The following is a 21061-nucleotide window of genomic DNA, read 5'->3' as shown; positions in this document are numbered from 1 at the left end:
CTTCCCGTGGCCACATCCCCACAGAAAAAGGTCTCCTCCTCCCTCAGCAGCCATTGGCTGCCAATCATCTTAATGATCTTTAAACATACAAGCTCAGTGGATTAACTACGTTAATATCTTGGGAGCTCCCGTTTCCACTCACCCCCAGAATTTGTTCTATCTTGAAAAATCTATGCTCATTAAGTAATGACTTGCCTCTCCCTCTTCCCAGTATCCCCTGGCAACCCCCATCCTAGTCTGCCTGGGAGGGATCGAGTTCTCTGGGAACTTCACGTGAGCGAATCACATGGTGTCATCTTGTGACTGATTTATCACATCCTCAAGCTTCATCTGTCTTATAACTCATGCCAGAATTTCCTTCCTTTACAGGCTGAGTAGTAGTCTCTCCTCAGGCATATGTTATATCTTGTTCATCCCTGTAAAACTGTCCCTACAAAAACCACCTCTGAAGTCACAAAATAAACTGCCCTTGATCTGCCTACGGCTGTCTCCTGAGTGCTGGGTCTAAAGGCATGTACCACCATGCTTGGACTTTTCTTTACCGGAAGTTTGCTCTGTACCAGGCTGGGCTTGAACTGAGAGACCAGCTTGCCTTTGTCTCCTGGGATTAAGGTGTGCCATCTGGCAGTGGGCACTGGGTTTCATCAGCAGGTCAGCTCTGTGGCCCACATGGCTATGGAGACTGGTACTCAGGTACTTGTCTAGGCCCGGCTTTCAGTTCCTTCGAGTAATTGTGTAATTTCCGGGCCATGAGGTAACTGATACAGCAATTCCACCATTTTCATTCCCGCCCACATAAAAGCTCCAGGTTCTCCCCAGCACTCGTCCTTGTCTGGTTTAGTAGCCACGGTAACGGGTATCTGTGATACCCCACTGTGGTTCTGATTTGTATTCTGCTGTCAGTGAAGTCGAACTCATCTTTTCACATCCTCACCAACCATTTACATATGTTTGACACATGGTCTGTTCAAGTTGTTTGCACACTTAAAAGTTAAATTTATTTTGGGGAATGTGTATTTGTACACACATACACACACACACACCAGAATGCAAGCACACAGTCATGCCATAGTACATGTGTGGAGGTCCAGAAAACAAATTTGGCAAGCCGGTTCTCCCCTCCCATTATGTGGGTTCTAGGGGCCTTAACTGAACCAAGTTTATCAGGTTTAGTAGCAAACATTTGTATCCGCAATGGTTTGGTCAGGGTTCTCTTACTGTGAAGAGATACCGTGACTACATCAACTCGTATAAAAGAAGGCATTTAATGGAGTCTTGCTTAAAATTTCAGAGGTTTAGCCCATTATCATCATGGCGGGGAGCATGGCAGCAGACACGGCAGGTGCTGGAGAAGGAGCTGAGAGTTCTACATCCAGATCTACAGGTAGCATGAGGAGAGAGCATGGCGTGGGCTTTTGAACCTCTAAGCTCACCCTCAGTGACACACTTCCTCCAACAAGGCCACACCTCCTAATCTTTCTCAGGTAGCGTCACTCCCTGTAGATTAAGCCTTCAAACATGTGAGTCTCGGGGCCATTCTTATTCAAACCACCATATTCCACTCCCTACCCGCATAGTCCTATATCATAGTGCAAAATTGCATGCAGTCCAACCTCAAAAGCCCCCATAGTCCGTCACAGGCTCAACACTGTTTAAAACTCCAAAGTCTCTTCTGAGACTCAGGCAGTCTCTTAACTGTAACCCCTGTAAAAATAAAAAAGCAGATCGCACACTTCCAACATACAACGGCACAGAATGTACATTGACATTCTAAAAGGAGGAAAGGGAGCACAGTGAGGGAGCACCAGAAGCAAGATCAAACACCATCAGGGCTAACTCCAAACGCTGCCTCTCCATGTCAGATGTCAAAGTGCTCTTCAGATCTCCAACGTCTTCCAGCCATGTTGGCTGCAAACACTTCTCTCTCTGGGGCTGGATCCACTCCCTGCCAGCAGCTCTCCTGGGCATCTCCAACATCTTCAGGGCTCCAGGGAAATCCAGGCTTCACCTTCACAGCTTCATGCAATGGCCCCTCTGGGCCTCCATACAAGGACATCTCTGACTCACACCCGGCCTCGGCAGCTTTCCTTAGCTGCAGAGGGAGATTCCACAACCCCTTTCTTGTGTCCTTGACTGTAAAGCCAGAAACACATGACTGGAGCTGACAAGGTCTTCCGCTTGCTGGGGTTGGAACTTGGCCCCCTATTCAAATGTGTTTTTACCAGCTTTCTGGTTTTGATGGGTTCCTTCACTGTTTAAGCTTTTCTTGAATTCCTTTTCCGGAGTTGGAAGCTTAGCTGGTTGGGATCGCACCCTGATGTCACCACTCCCCTAATTTCACTTAGCCCCAGGCTTTTCTTCAAGCTTTTTGTCTAACTGAGCACTGGACTTGGGTCCACTACGATTCCTGGTACTCTTCCCCTCATACTGTACATTCAGAACATTTTTTCTTGTTCGGCTTGCTCCTTTTCATTACAGATCTGCATAAGCATGAACTCTAATGACCACAAGACACAGTCAGTGCTAGGTAGGCTGTTCGAAATCCCCCCTGCCAATGTCGTTAGTCCAAACTCTTCAATTTAGCTACAGACAGATTTATTTTGGACGAGAGTAGAAAGTAGCCACATTCTTCACGAAAAATATCACAAGAATGGACACCACTTAATTCTTCTGCCTTGAGACTTCTTGACCTGGGCCCCCATAGTTCTGGCACTAGTATGACCCACTAAGCTTAAAAGTTTAACTGCTCTCCTAATTCAAAGTCTCAAAGTCCACATTCCACCAACAAGCGCCATGGTCATGCCTGTCACAGCACCACCCAGCTCCCTGACACCAACTCTGTCTTAGTTACTGTTGCCATTGCTATGAAGAGGGACCATGACCATGAAAATTCTTAGAAAAGAAAGCATTTAGGTGGAGGTTGCTTATAGTTTCAGAGGTTTGTCCACACAGGCAGACACGGCGGTAGATTATTAGCTGCGAGTTCTACATCAGGAAGAGAGAGCCACTGGACTTGGCATGGGGCTTTTGAAACCTCAAAGCCCACCCCCAGTGACACACTTCCTCCAACAAGGCCACACCTTCTAATCCTTTGAAATAGTGCCGCTCCCTATTGACTAAAGATTCAAATATATGAGGGACCATTCTCATTCAAATCACCACAGTCACTGCCTCCCTTGTCTGCCCCTACCTCAAACAAAAAGAGCGTCTCTTTAACATATATCTGTAATACGTAAAGGCCCCACGGTTACCTCCCAAGGTCTTCTGTATTGCAAACGTCTCCCACAGCTACTCCCAACACTTGCAGGCCCTTCCAGTTTGCAGACCCCCCTCTTCATAACACCTCACATTGGCCAGGGTTTGCCCACCCTTTGCTATTCGCTCCACAACCCTGGAGGTAGCCATGGCTGTAGTGACAATTTTGGAATTTTGGTTTCTTAAGAAAAAAAAACCCCACAGAAATATTATATGGTTTTGTTTTAATCCCAGGTGTGGGGATACGGGGCTTCAGTTTGTCCACAGCCGTCCACTATGATTTTGCCTTGTGCTCATGAAGCATGGTTTGCTAGCTGAAGATAGTTTCTGCAATTGTGTGACATTTGGAATTATGGGAAATATTCAGAGGGCACATAAATGCTAGTGCCCAAGAGGCTGGATTGGCTGTTGGTTGTTGCTGGTTGCAGTTGGTTAGGTAGTTGTGTGCAAAGAAGAAATTCAATATCCCGATGGCTGGAGAGATGGCTCAGTGGTTAAGAGCACTGACTACTCTCCCAGAGGTCCTGAGTTCAATTCCCAGCAACCACATGGTGGCTCACAACCATCTGTAACGGGATCTGATGCCCTCTTCTGGTGTGTCTGAAGACAGTTACATCATATAAATAAAATAAATAATTCTTAAAAAAAAAAAAAAGATGGCCGATGACCAAGATCAAACTTGCCCCAAGAAACTCAGTGGAGCGAAGAAAGGAAGCAATCTAAGGATTACTTAGATTACTTAAGGCCGTCCCCCTTTCCTTTCCTTTCTATTCTTTTCTCTCTTATCCAGTGCTAGTGGGTCAAAGGGTGGAGAAGGGTGGAAGAACAAGGAACCTACAAAGTAGCTTAAGACCAGCTATACCTCGCAGTTTTGAATCTCCCCCATCTTTTCACTCATGGAGTGGTGTAGTTCAGTGATTTCATTGCACCCTTGCTTACACACACATTCACACGCGCATGCACATGCACGCACACACACACACACACACACACACACACACACACACACATACCACACACACACATGCATGGGTAAGCCAGAAGTCAACATCAGGCATTGTTCCTCTGGTACCACCCACCTTGTTCACTGAGACAAGATCACCCACCGAGACCGGTGGCTTGACACATAGGCTAGGCCAGCTGCCCAGAACTGCCTGCCCCCACCTTCTTGGTGCTAGGATTATAACTGCAAATCCCACGCCCAGTTTTGGGGGCTCAGGATTGAATTTGGGTCCTCCTGCCTGGACAGCAAGCACTTTAGTGACTTAGCTGCCTCCACAGTCCTGAAGGCACTGGGTTTTAAAAGCTGAAAGGCATGGCAGAAGTCAGCCAATCTGATGTCTTCTTCTTACACAGATGCACACTGAGGTACAGAGAGCCACATGAACTATCATGTCGCTTGTGACCCTTCTCAAGCTCTGGCTGACAGGTCTGTTCCTAGAGTAGCATCGCACCAGTTACAATGTGACGATGTCACAAAGACCTTTTCAATTCTACATAAAAAATGGATGGGGCTCTCAGTGACCACAGCTGCGGCTTTGAGGCATAACTCGGGTGGGTGCAAGAGGCTATTCTGTCTGTCTTGTGGGTTCTCTTTGCTATGACATTTTGTTTGTAGTTACCGGAAGGATCCCACTTCCAAACACCTTCCCGGGGCCTTTAAGAACCCCACAGAGGACCAAGTTCTGTGTGCTTTCTGTAAGCTTAGAGGTTCATTCTCTTTCCCTGCTTACCAGGAGGACAGACCTGCCCCAGACTGCCTTCTCTAGGTTGACTTGACAGGGCATGAACGGGGAGTGAAGAGAGAGGGTGGTGATGGCCAGAAAATGAATTGGAGGCCCAAAGCACATTTCAAATTCTGTCATTCCCTGCCTGCTCAAGCACTAGGTTTGCTCATTCTACAAGTACTCAGCACGAATCAGTTGTGTTCTGATGCACTCGGGTGGGAGCTTGAGAGGCCTCCACCAAGGCAGCCATTCTGGGCTCCTGTAAAACATGCTTGGGGGATTAGATGGGGCCGAGGGGCTCAGAGAGAAAGGAGGAGGGCTGGGAACAGAAGAAAGGATGGTCTGGGGGTTGGGGGGCTACATGTGTGTGTGGTGGGGGTAGGGATGTGAACGTGCTGTGTCTCCAGGCATAGCAGGAAGTGAAAAGGCAGGACTGGGACAGCTGATGGTGGATTGTCATGGTTGTAGTACAGCATTGTGGAGAAGATGGTGGTATAGGCTGATCTGGAGGGGCATGGTCCACTGCCCACCAGCATGACAGTGTCTAGGGAGGACGTCATAAGGGCCTTCATTCCCTCCACCCCAGCCCCTGCAAGGGGCTGAAGGGGGAAGAGGGCCTGGTGTAGCACAGTTTCCAGTCTGTGGGTGAGAATCAGAGAAGTGTGTTCTAGTTTTTAGGTTTTTTCAAAACCACGCACACACTTGAACACACGTGCACACATGTATGCATGTGAGAATGAGTCTTTCTGGGCCCTCCCTGGTCTCGGATGTGAGAATGCAGACAAGCTAGGAAATGCTGATCCTGCCATAAATTAGACAAAGGAACTAAACCGAAGGGATCCTTTGTCACAAAATCCTCCTGACCTCCCATTCCAAATGAGGTAATGCACAAAGAAAACTCAGAAGCCACGACCATTTGGTTCCCTATCCTCTGGAGGTTTTGACGTCTGCAGCAGGAAGCCCTTCCCCCTTCTGAGTTTTGATAGCACATGACTTTAAAGAAGAAAGAGAAGGGAGGGGAAGTGATTTTCAGAGTTAGTGGTCACACATCTTTTTTGTCATTGTTTTGTTGTTTGTTTATTGATCTCTCAGCCTCCCCTCTCTCTGTTCCTTCCCAGCCCCTGTCTGCCTCCTAAGCCCCTCTCAGTGTCATCACACACACACACACACACACACACACACACACACACACACACACACCCCAATCCACTGCTCCTCCATTTCCCTTCAGGAAAGAGCAGGCTTCTTCCCAGTGGTTTTAACCTAACATAAAACAACAAGATACAATAAGACTAGACACAAAGCCTCATGGTAAGGTTGGGACAAGGCAACCCAGGGAGAAAAGGTTCCCAAGAGCAGGCGCCAACTCTTTTTTCTTTTTCTATTTTTTTTTCTATTTTTTTCAGAGCTGGGGACCGAACCCAGGGCCTTGTGCTTGCTAGGCAAGCACTCTACCACTGAGCTAAATCCCCAACCCCGCGCCATCTCTTTTTAAGGCAGGACATATTCTTTCTTCTGAAAAAAGATGCCTGGCACTGAGTTTCCAGTCCAACACATTTCCTTTCATGAATGTTCCAGACCATACTCTCTCAGCAACCACTGCCTGAATGTGCAGAATCTCCCAGGTGCTTGAATAGATAGGATTTATGAACCTAGACTTCTAAATCGCTGTGTTCTGTTTTCCCTGTTCCAATGAGGGGCAGGGAAGTTGGCCGGAGGTAAAAAATAAAAATGCTTCTGTATTTTAATTAACGAGAGAAAAAGTTGTGGTGTTGTAGAAAGAATTAGGCAGGAGTGGCCAGTTTAGTTCAGTGTAGGAAAGAGCCTCCTCACCTCGTGGGTGGGTGCTCCGTGGCCTGCCACTGTGGATCCCTCTAGACTGGATGAGTTTCTTCAGGCTTACAGCCCCCACCTGTCCCAGAGGAGAAACAAGACTGAGGGTCAAGTTGCTGCTCTATTTTGGAAGCCAAGTCAGAAGAAGAGCGCCTCCATCTCATCCGGGGACTTCTGGCTGAGAACAAGGACCAGCAGGAGGGATTTTTAACAGAAATAAAGACAACGTGGAAATGGCTATGGGTGATGTCACCAAGTTCTAGCAGTCCCATCTGTTGGTTGATTGACACCAAGGATGGGGTGGTGGGTGGGAAGGACTGAAATTTCAGGTCGGATGGAACCCCAACACCCTCTGGTTCACAAGACAGATCCAGAACATATGATAGCGGAGAGATGAGGGCTTGAGCACCGATCTTCTCTGGGCCCCTCCCATGCTGGACTCACGCGAGGGGCCAGCCTCCTCCTCGGTAGTGATCCGGCCCAGATAGCGCCCTAGGTGCCAGGTCGGGTTCCCGATCACACCGATGCGCTTTAAGAGGCTGAGCTGTGCTTTCGCCTCCTTCGCGCGTCCTTCCAAGGGAGCTAGCCTTTGTCCAGCCGGGTGCCTAGAGCCCGGCAGCAGGGGCTTGAGGCTCGGGTGGGGCGCCGGCCTCCGGGCGAGGCCGCTCGCGCGCGGGGCTGGCCGCTGTCCGCGGTGCTGAAGCGGCGGGCGCGGCGGGGAGGCGGGCCCCCGGCGCAGCGCATCTCAGACCCCAGCGCCGCCCTCCTCGCGGACTCACCGCGGCGGCAGCCGGCACAGCACCGAGACGCGCTGAGAGCGCGGCGGGAAGGTGGAGGCTGACTGAGTCCCCGCGGTCCCGGGGCCGGATCCACATCCACTCTGGAGAGCCCCTCCCTGGGGTGAGTTGGCGGGCTGACCGGGCTGAGCAGGAGGGCCCCGGGGCGACCGACCCCTTGAGCCACGTTTGCCTTTCCCCAGCCCTAGCTGAGAGAGTCTTGGAGGCTGAGCTCAAAGCTCTGCCCCTGCATTAGCCCCCAGTCTTGGGTCGAGGCCCCTTTGCCCTCACAGGAGGGACAAAGGATTTAGGCAGAAGTGGGACAGGAGGAGGCAATTTCTCACCTTGTGTGCCGCCAGCAGTTCAACAGTAGGAAGGATGCTGCCTAGGCTAATGTCCCAAGGGAGACACCTTTCCGTCTCTGTGCTGGGGACTGACTCCTGGAAGCCCAGGCACTGAATTCAGCTTAGAGAGAAGCCAGCCATCTTTTAGTAGAGGAAGGCAAGCTTCAACCTTCAGAGGCTGTAAGCGAGAAGAGAAGTAAATGCCTTTTCCCCACCACCTCCTTCTCCTCCCCCTAGATGCCTGAGGTTGTCATCGGGGCTTCAAGGGTGAGGATCAGTCGTGCACACCTGAGAGTTAGGAGCTTTACTCAGACAGATGTGCACAGCAGTGGATACTGAACAGGCAGGTGTGTGTGTGTGTGTGTGTGTGTGTGTGTGTGTGTGTGTGTGTGTGTGTGTGTTCTTTCGTGTTCCCGGCACGGAGAGGGGGTTTTAAACTCCAGCGGTGGCTGTCACAGGAAAAGCCCTCTCCAGCCTGCCTGTGCCTCTGAGTAAGCAGTTTGAGGTCACTCTGGGAAACTACCCAGCTAGAGGAGCCTTAGGGCCTTAAAACTCAGCCCTTAAAACTGCCCCCCTCCTGCCTTGAGCCATCAGCTGAAGGGGGAGATGTGTTTAAACTTGATGGGCCACCTCTGCCTTCGCTCCTACCAGCAGTCAGTTCCCATCTCCATCACCTGGCAAGGTCAGACAGACCTGGTAACTCCTTGAGGTGGGTGGGTGGGCTGCTACGGGAGGGGATTGGATTACCTAGACAAAGGGCTTTTGGTTTGTAGGGGGAGATAAAGGAGTGGAGAGTGGGTGGAGGTAAAGGGGGCACATGCTGAGGCCCTGGAGGTCTCTGTTAAATCCCAAACGGTGAGGTGCCTATTCTAACCCAGCTGTTCTAGATGAACCAACCCCTCCGGGTCTTAGTGGGTTCACCTGGTGGACCCGGGCTGTGTGCTTTGCTCTGTCTAGCCTGAGCCGTGTCTATGGGAAAGGTCTCTGGTGGGCATGTGCCCTTAGTCATCCGATCCTCGGAGGTGCCGGTGAGGGGGGAGGTGGTGAAGAGGCATGAGGTGATGTATAGGTTTGGGGGTCAGTGTGAGCTGCAGTGGTGCTGCAGTGCTGTGGAGATGCATGCCAAGAATGTAGCATTGCTCAATTAAGCAGACTGCTGGGTACCTGGGTACCATTTGCCTGTCACTGATGCTTTATAGAGAGAGAAGGTCACGAGGGAAGAAGGATATTATGTGTTCCCCATACACATTTTTCATATCACTTCTTTCCACTTCAGTTTTTTTTTTTCCTCCCCACTAGCTTGTACTTTGGCTGAATGAATGAACCATTTAGAAAATGATTCTTTGGAAGGATGGCTGACTCATGACTATACTCTGATGTCCTTGTTGTCGTGTTTCATAAAATAAGAAATCCAGAGACACGCTGGCAGGTCAGCTAAGCAGAGGGCGTTGTTTTTGTTTTGGGAAAACAGTGTACTTGAGTTTTGCCGGTCATTTGTTCTGAAGATTTTACCTTCATGGTCAAAGAATCTTCCATAGTTAGATCAAGTTGAGGGGTGTGCTTATATTTTTAGCATACTGCATATCTGTAATATAATCGGGCTACCTATTTTTACCCATATTCTGAACAACTTAAAACCTCCTTAATAATTAAAGCCGGCTCGTGTCTCCTCTGTAACTGAAGGAGGTACCACTCGAGAGTTGCTAAGTCCTATAGCTGATACTTAGCGATACCTAATCCTAGACCCAGTTCACATTCTGTTTTGCAAATACTTTTGTTGCTGCTGCTTACATCGTGGATAAGTCGCACAGTCGAAGTGTCTGAGGAATATGAGCTGAATCTTCCTGTTAGACTCCTCAAGGCAAAGGACGATGAGGTGTAACAAATGCCTAACAATCGAACCAGCATTATTTTGGTGAAAGCAGTTGAGCTTGGGTGGCCCTTCTGTGCCTCTGACACATGGTTTATAAGGTGGAGAGCGCACTGTCGACCTGGATTGTAAAAGCCACAGCACCAGCTTGGCACACAGGTGTTCAGTCGTGTTCTTAATGTCTCTCTCACAGTTTGCCTCCACTGGCTACATTTTTTATTCTCAAATTTGTGAGGACCTTGGATGGCCTCAGCAGCTAACCTGAGATAGCCTGGTCCAAACTTGGAGGAGATATCCCCAAGGTGGGGAGTGCCTTTGAGTCAGATGTCATCCAGGAATGTTGGCTAGCCAGCCCTGGAGCCTGGGTAAAAAGGTAAAGGGACTGCTCCTCCAGGAGGATCAGAGATTTAACACCCGAGGCCATGAGCAGCCTTTATCCAAAGAAACAACTCCCAGGAAGAGCTTTGGACTGCAGCTGGGTCTGCAGCTGGGACTGCAGCTGGGACTGCAGCTGGGACTGCAGCTGGGTCTGCAGCTGGGACTGCAGCTGGGCCTCCTGACTCACTGCATCTTCCCCAGCAATGCCTGCCTTCCCATCTTGCTGATGTCCTGCCTATCCCCGTGGCAATAGCAGCTAACACTGGGCACCGGGCATTCTAAAAGCAGCTCAGTTGTAAACTAGCCAGGAGTAGAGAACCATTGCCATCTTAACTATGCCAAGGAAGAGCTGGAGTGGCTTGGTCACCACAGAGGTCTCCAGTATGACAAGAGGACCTCACACAAACTCAGGGTCCCAAAGGAGGAAAGGCATGCCAAAGTCACACCCCCATCTCCATGTGCAGAATCCAGTTCTCTCCTCACACTGTTGTGACAAGTGCCCCAGGTGGGCAGAGGCAGACCTGATCACAGTTGTGGGTGCCAGTGTCCAGCATGCTGTCTCCTGCCAAGGATCTTTTCCCCACCCCTTTCTTTGGTGCCCCTCCCACCGTGCTATACCACAGCACTTCCGTAGCCAGCCCGGGTGATGCTGGTAGCTCTGTGGGAGAAGCTTCCATAAGTCCTGGTACCCGTGTAGAGACTCTTGGGTAAATGCCATGAGCCAGACAGCTCCCCCTACTGGCCCCCAGCCTGGGAAGCCCATTTGCTTTGGACTTTGAATTTTATTCCAGGGGTGAGGAGGTCATATAAAGGTCATCCAGTTGAGTTCCTACCTCCTTTTATCTAATCCTACCTGCTGCTAAGAGCCTGGGCACTGCGTAGTCACATAAAAAGGCAGTGGATCTCTCGTAGCTCATGCGTAAGTAGCCTGCCTCCAGGGCTCTTGTGCACACCCAGGAGCCTGCTTTCCTAATTGAACTGTTCCATTCTCTGGGCTGTATTTTCAGGTACCAGGCCCCACCTGGTCTCCAGCCACCATTACGCCCCACCCCCAGGAGCCTCATTCCTTCCTCATCTTGCCCCCCCTGTCCCTTTTCTTGTCACTTTTTTTTTTTTTTTTTACTGCACTCATTCCCTCAGGCCATGCAGTCTCAGCCCTGACTCAGTTCCTTATCAAGGTTGACATTTTTGCATCTGGCCAGTTTCCCTAATGGGACTCCTCTGAGCCTTGCCTTGTGTGTTTCTGGGACAAATTCTGCTCTTGTCACTGCTTTCCTGAAGAGCCCTCCCCTAATAGCTCCTGCCTCTGGGAAGTCCTTTCTGCAGGTCAACTCTGGAACCCACACTGCAAAGAGGAGAGCCTCCAGCTGGAGGAATGCACCTTGCTCTCCATGCCTAGGCGGGGTTTAAATGTGGCAGATCCGGCCGGCACTCCTCCTCATCCAACCTGCAGCCTCCAGCCCACCTTCCTCCCTGCTCTGACCTCCTCATGGCCATTCATGGGAACTAGAGTCTCACCCTGTGTATCACCTGCAGTATTAGGCCTCAGACCTATGGGCTGCATTAGTGTGGCCTTATTTGGGAAAATAGGTCTCTGCAGATGTAATCTTTATGGTAGGGTCATTCAGGTTCCTAATGCAGCTTGACAGAAACACACACACACACACACACACACACACAGTACACATGTGCATATGCACACATAAAAGCACTGTATAGGGACACACACACATAGGCATTTACACATATCATACATGCATGGATATATAATTTCACATGCATATGCAAGGACACTATATAAGAACACACATGAACATGTGTCACACACATATGCACATACAAGAGAACACTCTACAAAGACATACTCAGGCACATACACACACATACATACAGGCATACACATGCAAACATAGGCATGTACAGTATACACACATACACAAGGATACCATCTAAGGACATAGGACAGGAAAAGCAAGGCAGAGGTAGAATGATGTCACAAGCTAAGGAATTCCTGAGGCCAGCAGGCATGGAAAGAAGCAAGGAATCATGTCTAGAGCATGTGAGGGGAGCACAGCCTCCTGACACCTTGATCTTGGATCTCTTGCATCACAGCAGTGGGAGAATGAACTTATGTTGTGTTCACTCCCAGGTTTTGGCAGCTTTGGGACAATTCAAATGGAGACCAACCTTCCCTGGCCCTCAAGATACTGACCATTTGCAGGGACTCAGAGCCTCCCATGCCAGTGTACGTTGAGAGCTTTGGGCTATGGCTTTTTTCAGCCTTCCTGCCACCGCTGAAGCCCCTAGAGGTAGAGAGGGGAGAATTGAAGATTTCAGTCAATTGTCCCTATGATAATCCAGAGGCTGGGCATAAAGGGGACATGCAAGCTGAGATCCTGGACTTGAGCAGGATGATGCAGCTGACGCAGATGGATTGGGTGATGACTTTGAAGGACTCAGGGATTTTTTTTTTTCACTTAGGTATTGAGAGAGATTAGTTAAGTAAAGCCATTGACCCTCAGGTATGCAGCAGGTGCCTGAGGACAGAAAGAACTGTAGTATCTCAGTTCAATTGCTGTGAAGAGACATCATAATCAAGGGAGCATTTAACTGGTGGCTGGCTTACAGTTCCAGAGGGTGAGTCCATGATGTCATGGTGGGGAGCATGGCAACAGGCAGAGGGGCATGGCACTAGAGCAGTAACTGAGAGCTTACATCCTAAGCCTAGAAGGTAGAAGGCAGAGAGAGACTGGGTCTTGTTTGGTCTTCTGAAATCTCAAAGCTCACTTGGAGTAACACACTCCACCAGCAAGGCCACACCTCCTAATCCTTCCCAAACAGTCCCACCAACTCAAGGACTAAGCATTCGGCTATCTGAGCCTACAGGGGCGATTCTCCTTCAAACCACACCACAGTGGCCATGAAGAAACAGAGGAGAGATGCTGGGCTCTGCTGGGGCAAACAAGCAGAGGCTGTGCAGGGCTTGGAGGAGAGACAGCACTTCCATGGATGGAACACTAAGACAGAAAGGGATCTGTGCCATGGACATAGACATTGTCCCACAGAATGCGAAGACTATGAACTTCTGACCACTACCTGGTACTGGGGGACAAGGAGGCTGGAGGACAGTGAGTGACAAAAGCATAAGGGAGGTAGGACGTCACAAGCGCATGGTTGACATAACATGATGGACCTGTGGAGAGCTTCTGGCAAGGCCATTACACTCAGTGGCCGTGCAAGGGCACACCTGTCGTGTTTTGCCTTTCCTGATGTCTTTTCTGTTCACCTGTCTATCAGACCCTCTTGCAGCTCTGTCACTGTCCTGACACCTCTCTGACTATATGTCTCAGAGCAGGCCTAGGAGGTGAGTGCAAAGTAGATGCCCAGATACCCTCATGGGTGCCCTTTCCTCATGCCCACACAACACTCCCGTGCTCACCGGTATCTGTGGCCATGAGCTGCTGCCAGCAGTTTGGAAGCTGAGGGTGGGTTGAGGCCTCTATCCTGGTTGGATGACAGGTACCTGACCCCTGGTCCCTCCACACCTGGTTGCAGTTGTGTCCCTTCTTTGCAGGGCCCGTCGCCATGGGCGGCTCTGCTCCTCCGATTCTTGGGAATTGTACCACGCATGCGCCAAATGATCCAGTCCCTCTCTGATTGCTGCCTACCAGGTTGGTCTGTGTGCACTGGTGTGGTGGCTTTTCTGACGTGACCCCCAGACCCTGTCCTCAACCACAGGCTTCAGCATGAGCAAGCATTCGAGTGGCCCGTTTGTCCCCATCTCTGCGAGGATTACATATGTTTAGGAAACATAACAGTGTGAAATATTTAAATGGATCCTAAGATATATGGTGCAAACGTTAGTTATCTCTCATCACTTCTCTCCATCTCACTCTCTTCCCAAGAGAGTTGCACAATTTGTTACAGTGGAACATCTGCAAAAATGTTCCCAAACGGAGGGAAAGGTGCCCCTCCCACACACGCCTCCCAGTGCACCTATGAGATTACATTAAACCACTCTCTGCTTTTTCTCTGGCCCTAGTGTATTTTGAAGATCCTCATGTGCCAATTCAACTAGATCTATGTCAGCTTAAAGTAATGGCGTAGAACTCTACAGGGTCTCCTAGTTTTGTTAACTTCCCCGTTGATGGCTGATTAAGATACTTTATGCTCTGTTACGATCCCAGAGAGCGCCGTGGTGTGTGTAACTTAGCACAGCTCCCAAGAAGTGGAATTGTTGGGTGGCATGGGCGCACATGATAAATATCAGCAGGCACTACCAGATTGCTGGCCAAGCAGAACTCTAAGGACCTGGGGGCATGGGTCAGTGGGTTAAGTGCTTACTGAGCAAACACAAAGGCCTGAGTTTATATCCCTAATCCTCACTCAAAGGCTGGGCATGTCTGTAATCCTGCTGTTGGGAGTAGGGTGGAGACAGGCAGACCCTTAGGTGACTGCTACCGGCCAGCTTAGCTGATGGGTGAGCTCCAAGTTCAATGAGAGACTTTGCCATTAAAAGAAGATGGAGGGGGCTGGGGAGATAGCTCAGAGGTTAAGAGCACTGACTGCTCTTCCAGAGGTCATGAGTTCAAATCCCAGCAACCACATGGTGGCTCACAACCATCTGTAATGAGATCTGGCGCCCTCTTCTGGCCTGCAGTCGCATTCGCAGGCAGAATGCTGTACATAAATAAATAAATCTTTTAAAAAAAAAAGAAGAAGAAGATAGAGGACTGACAGAATGGCTTAGCAGATTTGGGTCCCACCTCTGAGCCTGGTGGCTTAGGACCCACAAGTTAGAAAGGGAGAACTGACTACTGCAGGGTATCCTTTGTCCTCCACAGAAGCAGTGTGGCACAAGCATGCATACACACAGAGATGCTCGTGCACAAACACGCACGCACGCGCGCGCGAGCGCGCACACACATGCCTGTCTTCCAACAGTGTGGACTGTCAGCTTCCTTAGTGTTGTTCTTACTCTGTTACTAGGTAAACAGCCAATAAAAAGGCACTTCCTCAGTCTGTTTTGCATTTCTCCTGTTGCCTTTGAGACTGGGTAGGTCTTGGTCTGTTTGATGGCCAATCATGTACATCCCAAAGCTTGCTAACCATCTGTTGCCATGGCACCCTTTGGGTAGTTGGAGTTCGTGATGCCGTGGCATCACTCATTCCAGTTGGTATGTCTTCCGTTGTATGTTTTTTCAGTATTTTCCCCATGTTTGTTTGGTTGGTTTCTGTTTTGTTATACTTAGACAAGAGCTCACTATGTAGACCAGTCTGCTCTCAAACTGTGTAAAATACTAAGAATGTCTGGATGCCTGTCAGAGGATCTGTCAATCAGAGGTTGGGAAAGTGCTGGGGAAGTGGAGCTTGGAGGTCCTCCTTGGAGGAACAAGGCTTGATGCTCTTTCTCTACGTCTGTTTCACCAGCCCCACAGTTGTGCTTTCCACACTGCGCTTCCTCACTCCAGTCTTCTTGGGGATCGCAGCCATTCTACGCTTGACAGTTGAGCTCAGCATGGGGCTGGACCTTTGAGTCCAGCGAGGCTTTGGAAGGTGGTTGGGAGTTCCTGGCTCCTGGCCCTGGTGTGGATCACTTCTCCCCACCTGGGCTGGGGCTGACAGCTCCAGGACTTTGCATAAGGAGCTGTGTTATCAGTGCAGACTCCCAAAACACTGTCTAGGCAGTTAAAGCAACAGAAACCCACTCTCTCACTTCCGGACACTAGAGGTCCAAGGTCAGTGTCAGCAGCCTGGCCCCTCTGAGGCCACCTTCCTTGGCTTGCTTTCTCCCTGTTGCATGGACCCTGGATGTCCATCTCCTGATCTGCCTTCCCTAGAAGGATGCCTATCAGAGGTTAGCCCTCCTCCTCTATGGCTTCACTCTGTTAGAAGCATCCTGTTCTGAGGTCTTCAGGTTGGAGTTCAAATTAGGACTTGAGGCCTTTCCGTTTAGCTCCTACCTGACAAGGTGAGCTAGTGAGAGCCAGCACCATTTCTGGCTGAGGATCTGGAAAGCCAGACTTAGAGCCTAAGTCACCCAGCAGGTGGGTCGCAAATCTGAGTCCATCCCCACCCTCCGGGAGACCTGACTGACATCATAAGGTAGGGACCCCCAGTCCTGACTCCCTGCTCTCTGGTCACTCTCTCTTGTCCTGTTACCCATAGTTTATTAAAATAACTCACCCTCCCCGAGCACAGCACCTAATCTTCAAAGACTCTCGCTTCCCAGTTTCTCCCCTCTTGGGAAAGGGTATCAAATACTGTGGTCAGTTGATTGGATGTGATTTTTGTTACTGTGGGAAATACTATACTAAAAGGTAAAAAGTGTTTAGAATATATATATATATATATATGTGTGTGTGTGTGTGTGTGTGTGTGTATCTATATACATACATACATATATATATATGCGCGCCAGTGATCTCATGTCCTCACAAACCTGCCTTTGAATTTTATGTTTTTGTTTTTTTCCTGACCCTTCATGTATTTCTCAGCTTAGGCATCTAATTAAACAAGCTACTTCATGGCCAGTCCTTTACCCTGTCGATTTAGCTAATAGTTTCCCACTCTGTATAATCATGTTAATGGCTGTGTAACAGTCCACGGAGCTGGTACCTCTTAATGTTTGAGTCGTCCTTCAGTTGTTGAGCGTTTGACTTTTCCATTTGCGTCATTACTGACAGTAAGGTGGTGAACACCTCTGTACAGAGAGCCTTGTGAGTCTCGGGTCACTTCCTGAGGGAAAACTCTCAGGACTTGGACTCTTGAATTCGGGGCAGCAGTAGCAACACAGCCTTTGATGAGCTGTTGTATCCTGCATGGGGTGAGCCACCAATGTCCCACACTCCAGAACAGGAACGCATCAGCTTCCCAGGACTCTCAAGTATTAGATTGTAAATGACTAAACAGATTTGTGGCGATTGTAATATATTTAAATGAGCTCATCAAGGCTGTTAATTTGTGTTGCTTTAATAGCCACCAAAGGTGGATGTTCTGTAATAGATTTGTACTTTCAGCTGTATTTGTTGTCACCTTAAGTAAAAATCAAGTAAAGACTGAAGACTCAACAAGTGGACAGTCTCCGGGGATTTGTCAGTGGGAGGAATATCTAGGCTCCAACAAGAAAAAAGGCTCTGTTAATGACCAACAGGAGCAGTTGAATGGAGGCTGTAAAGAGATCAGGGTTCTTAGAACTAGCTGGTGGCACCATCCCCAGCTGTGCTTCCTGGTACTCAAGAGAGCTGTTTTCCAGGGCTGGCAGCCCCCTGCTGCCCCCACCAGGCTCATCCTGAGAGAACCATCTCTGTCCTGTCCTTTTTATCAAACAGATGTGAATGGAACGTTATTTCCCATAATTCTGTAACTTTAGCATAATCAATGACGAGGTTTCCCCTCAGACATTATTTAATTGCCTAGCAACCCGTTCTCACAAATTGCTTTTGAATTAATTCTTTGGCTTTGGCACAAAGTCGTTTATTTATTGATGACAGCGGTAGTCAGCACCTATGTATGGTTATTCTTAGAACACTGCTTTAAAACTTCATTCTTAAGGTAGCCCCACATGGGGCATAGGCCTCAGCTTTAATGATAAGTCTGTGAGTCAGAGGGAAGCCACAGCTCTCTATAGCCCTGGGGGCTGTGGCCATTACCTGTGGGCTATCCCCTCCTTTTTTCCTGTACAGAGGAAAAAGGAAGCTGTGAGGTGGTGTGTGTATCAGAAGCACAGACCCGAAGGAACCACAGTGGAAAACGGGAGAAGGCAGGAGGGGTTTGGTTTGATGGGCTCAGACAGGAGGGGTTCATGGTAAGTGACTAAGCCACTTGGAGCAACCAATTGATTGATCTCATCTCTGAGTCACCCCTGTACCCATTCAGTCAGTGAGTACCTATTAGGTCACACCGGAAGCTGGGAACAATGAGAGGAGGCCACACTCTCTGTCCTCAGGGAGTTCAGTCTGTGCAGGAAACTGGCAGTGAGTAAAGGTCCAAGAGAGCACACAGGATGGAGGAAAAGAAAGAAGCCTGCATCCCAAGAAATTGGGCCCTGCCTCTGTTGCTCAAACAAGCTCATGCATAGCTTTCACTCAGTTACGAACGAGTTGTGTGAGTTCCTTTTGTTCCAGTATTTTGGGTTTTAGCGTAAGCTTTAATCTGTGATGCCATTGCCTATGTAAGTCTACATGGCTCTTTGGCATCCATGAAGCTCATAACAGATGCTCCCCTGCAGCTGGGCTCTTGGGTTGCACCCGCCTTTACTCAGTGGTGACAGGAGTGGCGTTTCCTGCTTCTTCCTCTCCTGCTGAAGCATCTTCTCACACTGGGCTGCAGAGTGGAGACATACCTGTGGCTCTCACTGTCCTTCCATGTTGCCATATTGCTGGGCTCACATTAGCTTCTTTCTTCCTCTCGCCTCTGGCACTGGGATGGACATTGGATTTTGCACACATGCACGAACACACACACACACACACACATGTAACAGGTGCATACACCGATTTGTGTACATGAATTTTAGTATGTGTATGTCACTAGTCTGAGCCAAGAGGAGCCTGGTGTAGTCAGAGCCTGGTTAGCAGTGTCCTGGTGGTGAGTGGAGGTTTGATGCTGGGTTCCTCGACCCTGCTGCTTGGTCACCTGTGACCCTTCTGCTGACATATCCTCCTAGGCTGGACTCTAACCATTGTGCATGAGCAAAACTTGATAATGTCTTACAGTACAAAATAAAGATACATACAAAGACGGCACGGTGTGTGTGAGCATGCACGTGGGCGTTCATGTGTATGCATATACTATGTGTGCATGTTCAAAGGAGTGTGCAAACATGTGCATGCCCATGTGTTCATGTGTGTGTACATATATGTGCTTACATGTTTGTGTGCATGTGCTCTCCCAGGACTTCGAGATTGTTTGCTTCTTCTTTATTATTATTTTTTTATTTGCTACATTTACTTTTCTAGATATGTTTTCTTTGCTGACTCCTTGGGTAATCCAGAGTGGCTGAGTGTGAGGAGACCCGCAGCACTGTGTTCTCTTGCCCTGCCCTTCCTTGCTCAGGACAGAGGTCCAGCTTTTAGTGAGATTCTGCCAGCTTCCATGACATGAGCATGTGACTAAATGACCTGCTCTGGACTGATTCCTGCACACACAAATCCTATAAAAACTGCCAGTAAACTGAGGCTGGGGCTCACTGTAGTCCAGTTACTGAGGAAGTTAGGCAGGTGTTCCAGGCCTCTCCAAAGTAGGAAGATTGGGGGCCGGTGATAGGGCTCCATCTATAGACTGCTGCCGTGTGGGTTTCTATGTTGACTCTGATGTTGAGTGGCATCTTTTGGGGAGTAGTGCTGTGTGGACTGTGAGCAGAGTGGAAACTGGAAGATTTTCTGGGCCGCTTTCTAAGAGTCCGAGATTCTGGAGTTGGGTGATGGAGAACAGTGGGGTCCTGCATGTGTTTTCCCAGCACTGCCCCCCCCTCAGTGCTGTCCCTGTGGTCTTAAGGCTGATCAGTTAAGCATGTCTCTGAGGTTTCTTAGCTGAGCAACAGGAAGGGTCCTGCAGTTAGCTGATGGGAGAGGAGTGGAAGAAGGGTTGTGAGAAAGCCCAAGAAACTTACATTTGGACAACTGGGTTTGTGACACTCACCAGACTTCCACAGGACGCTTGTATTCATAAAAGTCTGAACAGAGACAGATGTCCCAGATGCCTGCAGCTTTGTACCTAAAGGAGCAGACGTACCTAAAGGAGCTGAAGTCCCTGGGGCCCCTGCCTGTTGCCTTCCTCCTAGAAGGTGGCCAGGTAGCTGCAGGTGGCCAGACACATGCACCAGCTGCTGTAGCGCGGTTAGAAGGTGACCCGGTCTCAGCGGTGACCTCAATTTCCTGGAATTACCCACCGTCAGGTTCCAGGCCACCCCATTTCCCACGTGCCCGGGCTTCTCAAGGGCACCCTTCCTTTGAAATACAGCAGCACCAAGCCTGCTGCTGCAGGGGGGCGGCACCTTCGCTCGGATTTTCGCGAGCAGACATGACGTGGCCGAGGGAAGCCCGCCCCACACCCGGGGCCCGGAGCTCGCGGGGTCGCACACAGGCTTGGGGGAGGAGGCGGGGAGGCAGCTTGGCTCTCACGGCGCCGACGGGGTTAAGGGACCGAGCTCAGGGCGGCCCGGTGCTCCGTGCGACGCGACGCTGGACCGGCGAGTGCTCGCCGCCTCCGTTCCGCGGTCCTCCTAGCTGTGCGCCCTGACTCGGGCGCCATGTAGCGCCCAGCCACTTGGAGGCCGCGGCCGCGGGGATGAAGGGACGCGGCTGCTGGGAGACGGCCTCCGTGCGTTCCTTCTGTAGCTCTGGCTGCCTGAATAAATTTAAGAAGGGTTAGTGCCACGGGCTTCGCGAGGCCGGGCTCCCCTCACACGCACGCACGCACGCCCCACGCCGGGCTTTGCTGCAGGACCGGTCCACGCGAGCCTCTGATGTCACTTGCTCATGGCGTGGGGATCGCGGGGAGCCTCGGGGAACCCCTTTCTTCCGCGCCCTCCCGGTGTACGCTGCGCAGTGGCCTTGCGCATGGCGAGTTTTGGAAAGGGGGCTGCTGCTAGAGATGAGCAGGGGTGGGTGGGGGGGTCGATTAATCTGGGGGAGGGGGAAGGAAAAAAATCCAATCCAGTTGTTCTTGGACAGGAGAGGGGAGGGGGTCTGTTAGGGGCGATCGTGTTTGCCCGCCCCCAACATTTACCCTATTTCTTCCTCGGTCGGCCTGGGGTCTTTACTACCTCAGGGCCTTTAGGCTCCCAGAGCGCTGACAGAACTGCAGCGCCATCCATATGGGCCTCGTCCTGGAGTCAACCCTAGCTCACTGCATGACTCTGTGGAGTGGCCAATT

General features: G+C 50.1%; 1 protein-coding gene across 48 annotated transcripts in view; it reads left to right on the top strand.

Annotated features, from left to right (window-relative positions):
• Window positions 1–21061, top strand: part of Osbp2 (oxysterol binding protein 2) — a 161555-nt gene that overhangs the window by 83197 nt on the left and 57297 nt on the right. For 7 of the 48 annotated variants that reach the window (XM_087583339.1, XM_087583337.1, XM_087583336.1 and 4 more), the window contains exon 2: window positions 1292–1384. In XM_087583339.1, the coding sequence (XP_087439465.1) occupies window positions 1312–1384 (73 nt within the window). In that variant the 5' untranslated portion in view covers window positions 1292–1311. 48 annotated transcript variants of the gene reach the window in all.

Source organism: Rattus norvegicus, chromosome 14 (genome assembly GCF_021556685.1).
Source record: "Rattus norvegicus strain SHRSP/BbbUtx chromosome 14, alternate assembly SHRSP_T2T, whole genome shotgun sequence".
NCBI classification, from domain to species: domain Eukaryota; kingdom Metazoa; phylum Chordata; class Mammalia; order Rodentia; family Muridae; genus Rattus; species Rattus norvegicus.
This window is presented reverse-complemented; position numbering and strand designations above follow the sequence as displayed.